Source organism: Monodon monoceros, unplaced genomic scaffold (genome assembly GCF_005190385.1).
Source record: "Monodon monoceros isolate NGI ecotype Baffin Bay Population unplaced genomic scaffold, NGI_Narwhal_1 Super_Scaffold_21, whole genome shotgun sequence".
NCBI classification, from domain to species: domain Eukaryota; kingdom Metazoa; phylum Chordata; class Mammalia; order Artiodactyla; family Monodontidae; genus Monodon; species Monodon monoceros.
In genome coordinates this window covers 10,730,021-10,738,162 of record NW_021703778.1, presented here as the reverse complement: position 1 = coordinate 10,738,162, position 8,142 = coordinate 10,730,021, and the positions used below count along the sequence as shown (strand labels likewise).

Here is an 8,142-nt window from a genome sequence, read left to right as displayed (position 1 = left end):
CGTCTCCATCCTACGTCCCTTCCCTCCGATTTAAGCCACAAATGAAAACTACTTTCTCCCTCTTTACCAGGCAAAAGGAAAGGCTGATTTAACTAAGCATGCAAGATGCCAACACCCTCCTCCTCGGTACATCCAAGTTTCCTTCGCTCTGAGCCACCACAAGTCCGCTTCTCCCTTCACTCCGCCCACCCCACCTCTCACCCCCTCAGGTTCCCGAGTCATCAGGGAACGCGAGCGGGTGAAAGGACTCAGCGAAGCTGCATTCCGCGCCACCGCCTCCTCCTGCGCCTCGGGTTCAGCACTGGACAGCTCCCGCACCAGCCCAACAAACGGCAGTCGGCTGATTGACAGAGGAGCCGGCCAAACAGGGCACAAGACGACTTGAAGCCGCCCTACAAGGGTTTGGTTGCGGCCAAGCCGCCTCTTTAAACCGGCTTTCCTCCCGAGAGCAGGGAGAGGCAGGAGTGTGGTTTGTGGCCAAACTTAAAGACTCCAATTAACCAGCTGCCTAGCCCTCGTGGTTCCGGAAAGACAAACGCCTTAAAAGAAACCCTAGCTGCTACGCTCGCGGTGCGGGTCTGGGCGCGCGCGCTCCGCGCCTCGGGGCGAAGCGGACGAGGAGGAGCCTGAGCCGGGAGGCGGGAACGACCTGCCACGGGCGAGACGATGGAGCAGTGTCTTTGGCGGCCGCGGCGGCGGCAGCAGCAGCAGCAGCAGCAGCTCCTGAACACACCTCAATGAGAGCGGCGGTGGAAGCTGCTAAGCAGAAAGACGTAAGCAGGCCAACTATAGCTGCCGGCGGCGAGAGGGGATGTACGCTGCCGGGCTCCAGGCTGCGAGGTGCGCAATCCCGAGCAGACCCATGGTGGAGCAGGAGCAGCCGGCGTTGCCACAGGTGATCTGATCTCCTGCGACGGTAGCTCAGTCAGCCGCGCGTATTTCAGAACATCCCTACTTTAAAGTCCTTTTGGACTGGGTGCCAGCTGAAAAGGGGGAAGACTCCTAGTAAAAGTCTTAGTGCTGATAGATTGACGACCAAAATTTAAAAAGTGACTCCCTCCGTTACCTCCTCTCCTTGCTGCGAGGCAGATGGGAGCCATGGCTAACCCCTTACTCTGCTGCCTCCTGCTCGTTCACCTGGGATTGGGAGCTGCCGGCGCCAGCCGCGACCCTCCAAGTCGGACGGATTCCTCTCGAGAGAAGACCCTGAGGGCGAAGCAGCACGCCCAGCAGCCGGCTCGAGCCTCTGCCTCGGACCCCTCGGCTCCCTGGAGCCGCTCCACCGACGGCACCATCTTGGCGCAGAAAATCGCCGAGGAGGTGCCCATGGACGTGGCCTCTTACCTCTACACCGGGGACTCCCACCAGCTGAAGCGAGCCAACTGCTCCAGCCGCTACGAGTTGGCGGGCCTGCCGGGGAAGTCGCCTGCCCTAGCCAGCTCCCATTCCTCCTTGCACGGGGCGCTGGACACGCTGACACACGCCACCAACTTCCTCAACATGATGCTGCAGAGCAATAAGTCGCGGGAGCAGAACTCGCAGGACGACCTGGAGTGGTACCGGGCACTGGTGCGGAGCCTCCTGGAGGGTGAGCCCAGCATCTCCCGGGCGGCCATCACCTTCAGCACCGAGTCGCTGTCCGCCCCAGCCCCGCAGGTCTTCCTCCAGGCCACGCGCGAGGAGAGTCGCATCCTGCTCCAGGACCTGTCCTCCTCAGCACACCACCTGGCCAACGCCACGCTGGAGACCGAGTGGTTCCACGGCCTCCGGCGCAAGTGGAGGACTCACTTGCACCGCCGCGGCTCCAATCAGGGGCCCCGGGGCCTGGGCCACAGCTGGCGGCGCAGGGACGGTCTTAGCGGGGACAAGAGCCACGTCAAGTGGTCTCCGCCTTATCTGGAGTGCGAGAACGGCAGTTACAAGCCCGGGTGGTTGGTCACTCTCTCCGCTGCTTTCTACGGGTTGCAGCCTAACCTGGTCCCGGAATTCAGGTAGGGAGGGAAAAAAGATAAAAGCAAAGCCTTCCTTCCGGGTTCATGGGTAGGTGCGCGTGTGGGGAAGGAACACTGTGGCTGTGACATTTAGGCCTCCCACCTTCAAAGCAGAGACTCAGGCTGAGGGACACCCCACGCAGGCGCAAGTGCTTAGGGACAAGAAGTGCCCCGCATCTGTCAGCTTCAGACACTCAGCAAAAGCTTTTCTCTCAAATCAGTTCCCCTGCAAGGGGCAAGGGACGGGAGCTCTTGGTAGAGCTGAGAGATGCCCTATGTTTCTCTCTAACCCTCGGGAGAGCAGGGAGGGGAGTTACCGGTCAGGGGTGATGCACTGCACCCTGGCAAGCTCAGGGCATGCCAGCCAGGCACAGAGTGGCGTGCCAACTCACAAGAGTAGGAAAGGGAGTGGGAAGAAAAGAGTTCGTTATTCCCGCTACTTCGGGATAGCCTCTACCTACTTCCTCCTACGTGTGTAGTTTGAGGCGCCAGTCTGTTGTTAGTCAGTTACCAGAGCGCCTAATGAAAACGCTGCAATCCCCTGGGCAGTTCTGTCCCTTCAGCAGTGAGTCAGTCCCAGCAGCACAGCTGTCTCTAGGATCCATACTTTGCAGTTTGACAGGTGCGCTCCTTCTACTTGTCTCCCTCCTTCCCTCAACCCATCTCCCATTCCTTGGTCCCCTCTTTCTCCTGTTTTCTGTGTTAGGCACACCTAAGGGTTCTCTGGCCCTTCACATACACACACTTTATAAATGAACCTGGTTGAGTCATCCTAGGGAGGGAGGGATCAGTTCTCACTGAATGCACTCAGGGAGCTCAGAGAAAATTTAGTAATAGTTCTGTATTTCCTGCCTCAAGGTGTAGCATTTGTGGGAAGATGAGAATTTGCAGATTAGCAGGTGGTAACTTGTGCCCTGGGACGTGCCTGATTTTTGGGGTGAGGGACTTTTAGAAGTAGCCCTGTTGAGTGAACATGAGGAACAGAAAGGAAAGAGTGGAAACTCCAAAGAAGGCCTGGGAGAAGGCCACAGATTGACTGGTATCCTCCCCAATTCCCAATGGGAAGAAGGTCTTGGGGGTTGAGGTTGCTTCTGTACTTTTTGGGAAACTGGGCAAAAGCGAGAAACCTGTGTGTGTTTTAATGCCCTTTTGGTACAACAAGGACAGGATGATGACCTGGTGAAAGTTACCAGGGGGAGTACTGGGTGGGCAAATGGGAGGAGTCAGAAAGCTTATTTGTCTTGGCACTGTTATTTACTGCTGAATGACCTCAAGAAAGTTGCTTAATCTCTCTGGGCCTCAACAACTTACCTATCAAGTAAGGGAGTTGAACTAGATGGTCTCTAGGGAGCCATCCAGTTATAAAATTCTGTGGCTTTTAATGCTGGCAACACTTGAGAAGGTATAAATGAAAAGTAACCTCCTTTCTCTAATTCTGTATGACCATATTAAATTTTTTTGGTGTGTCTATCTCTTTAAAGGATCTTGTCTTAAACCAGCGTAACTCTTTCCTACTTTAAGGATAATCTTACTTCCTCCTGATTTTTGTAGGATCCTATTAGTAAAAGCTGAGCCCAGCTTTGAGTCTTTGCTATATTATTTGCTCAGAAAAGATCTGCAGATGCCATTCACTGCTAGAAAATTGCTTTTGGCCTTCGCATAAGCCTTTTCAGGGAGTCCCAGGGCCCAGGACTGAAAGATCAGTTGATCAATCGATCGATTGATCTATCCATTCATCCAGCTTACTAACGTATATTGATACTTTATGTTAGGCTCTGTGCTGCTTTGCATGTATTATCTTGATTAATCCTCACGACAAACCTGAGTTAGGTTTTATTAGTTTCCCCATTTTACAGAAAAGGAACCTGAAGCACAGAGAGATTAAGCTTCTTTCCTAAGATCACGCAGCAGTTAAGCAGTAGAGTCGGGATTTGAGCTCGATTCACACTTTTAACCACTATGCTAAACTCTGTCTCATGAAGGTGTCCTAGGAGTGCTGCATGTATTGCAGCTGCTGCATAAAAATATATGTATTTTCAAGGGTCAGATGTGAGACTGGGGATGAGAACCATTCATTTTCAGAAGTATTTCTCATAAGGCTCAGAAACCATAGGTCACCTACATGAACTCAGGCCTTCCGCAGGCCAAGATAAAAGGCTGAGACACCAGGGGTCATGTTGTGTAGGCTCACACGACCCTATCTAATTTTTGGACTATGTTCAGAAAATAGATTGTTTCCTCTGGCTGAGTCTCTTTAAGTGCCTTCCTAGTCATCGATGGTGTTCTTTAGCCAAGGCACGAAGCCAGGCCATTTAGTGTGTGGCTCTCTACAGAATCTGGCTCCTCCTAGCAGCACGCATGAAGAGCAGAATAAGTGCTCTCCTGTGAGTACTTTTGCCCCATGTCCCATGCTCCTCAAGTACTGTATTGAGGATTCGCACAGATGTTAATTATAGGAACTGGAAGAAATCTTAGATCAGATGGTTCTTCCTGTTTCATAAAGAAACAGATAAGAAAGGTGAAGTGACTTGTCCAAGAATCACGTATCGAGCTTTTAACAACAGCAGAAATAGGATCCAGGCCTTCTGCCTCTGGTTCACACTATGCCATATATATATATAAATTTCAACGGGCCTTTTCTGTCTCTTCATACTCATAAAAGGCAAATGTTTTTGATGTTGTTGATGTTTTATCACCTAAGATGTGTATTCTAAACTTTTATAACGTAAGTGAATAATATTGTACAGGTATGGTAACAGGTAAACCTCAAATGAATTTCTGAGAAACCATGACTAGGCTCTAATCATGATTTTAAATCTATTTTGAATCTATAGAGTGTTATTTGCAAAAAGCCTTATCTGTAATAAAAAAAATTTGCTAATGATTTCCTCATGGAAGAGAAGAGGAGGATAAACTTTGTAGTTAAGATTTTCATTTAACTTCAGTTACTATTTCAGCTAATATTTCCCCAGGTCTTACTTACAAGGTTCAAGATTTAAATTATATTGTATTTTTAGAGAATTCAAATCTGAAATATGAAATTCAAAAGTAATGTGGAAAACATGGTCAACTACCTTCTTATATTAATGCTTATCACTGTAAAACACCTCTCAGAATAAATTTTATTCCCCTCTGCTTCAGAATGACACAGGTTTCTTAAATTTTAAGGCCTAGTGTAAGACTCACATGTGAAGAGAAGTTTATTGCTCTTTTTTTCCCCCCCAAAATGGCATTAGTGCTTTACCTAAATGGCTCCTGAGTCTTGTTATAGACCTATAGTATAAACACTTAAGTTCTCATCTTCTATCCCAGCAAAAAAAAAAGAGACTAACAATTTAAGGTATACTCTAAATTATTTTTATTTATCATCTTAGGTTTGTGATGTCCTTGCAGAGTTTTCTTCAAAGTTAAGTCCTTTGCTTTTGTATACTAATTTTTCTGTGTGGAACTTAAAGTACTATGGAGTTTGAGCCCATTCTAATGAACTCATAGACATGTTCCTGGTGGTGGTTGGAACTGTTTAGTGCCTAGGATGAATATAAGGTACCTAAGTGTTTGTTGAATTTAAATTAAGGTAAAGGAACCTTTGGGAATTCTTACTTGATGAGCCTTAAGGGATGTTGGAATTCATTTGGTGTCTTTCCTCTTCTCATTGTACAGTGGAGGAAAGTAAGACCCAGAGGGCTAAAGGAATTTGCTAGAGCGGCACAGCTCTTTTGTGGTGGGTTAGAATTAATGGGAACCAATATATATTGAGCATCTACTATGTGTCAGATGTTTTATAAATATCCCACTGCATGTAGTTCTTAGTATTCTCAGGTAGTTACAACTTCAGGAAAGTTGAGCAACTTGCCCAGGGCAACACAGCTAGTAAATTAGGGAGCGTGAATTAAATTTAGATCTATCTAGCTATGAGGCTTGTATTGTCTTTCTACTACCCTATGCTGCTATCTCTTAATTACCAATTTTGTTTTCACCTTGTTATTAAAAATGTAACACGGTATTGGCTTGAAATAATTAATATATTTGGCCAAATAAGTGACAGACACTTGTTTTTTTTTGCCAATCATATAATCAAGTATGTTGTATAGAGAGAAGAGTATTAGACTTGAGTCAGAACTTTGCCCTAAGTCCCAGTTTTGTCTCTGACTGGCTGTATTACCTGTCTGAAAATCAGTTTCTGCACAATTAAAACGTGGAAAGAGACTTGGCGATATCCATATACCTTTATAACTCTTTGTTCTATGAGTTCTTAAGCGACCTATCCAACGGGCAACAAGGAGGCTTTGGAAACAGGACTGATACACATAAATGCAGTACCTTGTGGAAATGATATTGATGGGGGAGGAACGTGCAGAAGAAGAGGACACCAAATGAATGTCAGATGTGCATTTTTCCACAATAGTGTGGAAACGCCTTTTTAGAAACTTACATAAGTAACATTGGTGTCACTGAGTCACTGACTCCTGAGGGGTTACTTCTCTCTCCTTCACAAACATGTGCCCACACACCTCCATCAGAGATTCTGGTATAGATCTCTGCAGATGGCAATTTACATAGTATTAGAGAAATGACCATCTTGCTCTAGGCCAAACATACCCTGTCTCTCTTGTGGGTACTGGTAGTGGTGAAGAGGTTACCTACAGGAACACGACAGAGCTGTCTACCTGGGTAATGGATCAGAGTTTTTAGATGGACTTCTGCTATTGAGGCTTTTGAGTCTCAATTATTTCATCTTTAAGCTGTGAATAGTAAAGTGTATCTTTGGGATTTTGTAAAGACTAAATGAAGGACTTGTTATCACACAGGAAGTTCAGTAAATATTTTGTGTCACAGCGTCTGTCTTCCTAAATATTGAACACTTTTAGTTGTATTAAAGTCGCATGATTTATAGTAATTTATAATTTATATAATGACTTAGTTTCATTCCTATTATTGCGAAAGCTTGTAATTACAGTGGATCATGGGGGAAATACTGGCCTTGGAGACAGGAGACATTGACCCCAGCCTGGACCACATCCTTGACTATGGTGTTCCCATGGGCAGCAGTTGCCTTTCTAATCCTGTTTCCTCATCTGTAAATTAAAGGGGGCTGGACTAGGTGACCTGTTGGGTTCCTTATAATCTAAAAGTCTATGATTATGTACATAATTAAATGTGTCACTTTAACTTGTGAAGTTTCGATGGTTATGCTGAAACCAGTTAATGTATCCTCACTTAAATGCAGATCATGTTCATATATGTTCAGTGTTTAACTTTATCATGGTCATTTACTCATAGGCTATTTAGAGAAAGCCCTCTCGGTGTACACTGAATTAAGTATACATACTAAGGGAAATGAGAACTCCATTTCAAAATAAGAATAAGCATGATCTGAGTTTCTAGATCTTGAAAGATCACCTGAAATTTACTTAAAGTCAACAAGAAGCTGTTTCACAGATTTCTAAACCAAGGGCCTCAGTACACTTGTGTAATTTCCCCCAAGGTAATCAATGTTTAGGCATCCTGAAGCTCCTACTTACTGTTTAAAAACAACCTGTCTCTGACTTAACTCTGTAGTTGGTGTTAATACTTCAAAGGAGGCTATTTAGTGTGGTGTAGCAGTGGTACAGCATTATCTTGCCACCTTCTAGAACACGCATTCGGAAGCTGAAATGGGATTTCAAGACTGCTAAATAAATGACAGGAGTTTAGGCCTCCCCTCTGGGGAGAGAACTCATGCCTCACAAGACTGATTTTATGGCCTCAATTGCTGGATAAGTCAAATTTTACTTTCAACTTCATAAAAGCAGCAGTTTGTTGTTCACTGTTCAGGGTTTTAAGGCTACCTTTTTCCAAGATGCACCGTGTTTTATGATTATATTGTAATATACTGGGATGCCAAGAAGTATGCTGTTGGTGTTATTTGTACTTGGTTGGTACAGAAGCATTAGTGCCTTGTTTGTCTTCTCTATTCAGCTCTGGATTGATGTTCACAGGGTTATTTAAACAGAATTACTGAAACAGTACATTGGAATTTTGATAACTTTGGCAGCTTGATGGCCACTATGTGCAAACAGGCAGTTCAGCGGTCTTGGGGCTATGTTTCGGACACTTTGCAGACAACAGCATCATTAGGCTCTTGCCCAGCACAGCTATGGCACATACGTAC

The 8,142-nt window shown here is 46.0% G+C and overlaps 1 protein-coding gene across 1 annotated transcript in view; it reads left to right on the top strand.

Annotated features, from left to right (window-relative positions):
- Positions 1-1,089: 1,089 nt before the first annotated feature.
- Positions 1,090-8,142, top strand: part of GPR158 (G protein-coupled receptor 158) — a 319,600-nt gene continuing 312,547 nt past the window's right edge. Inside the window, exon 1 of the mRNA XM_029239163.1 lies at positions 1,090-1,991. Within this exon, the coding sequence (XP_029094996.1) occupies positions 1,090-1,991 (902 nt within the window). The remainder of the gene's footprint in view (positions 1,992-8,142) is intronic.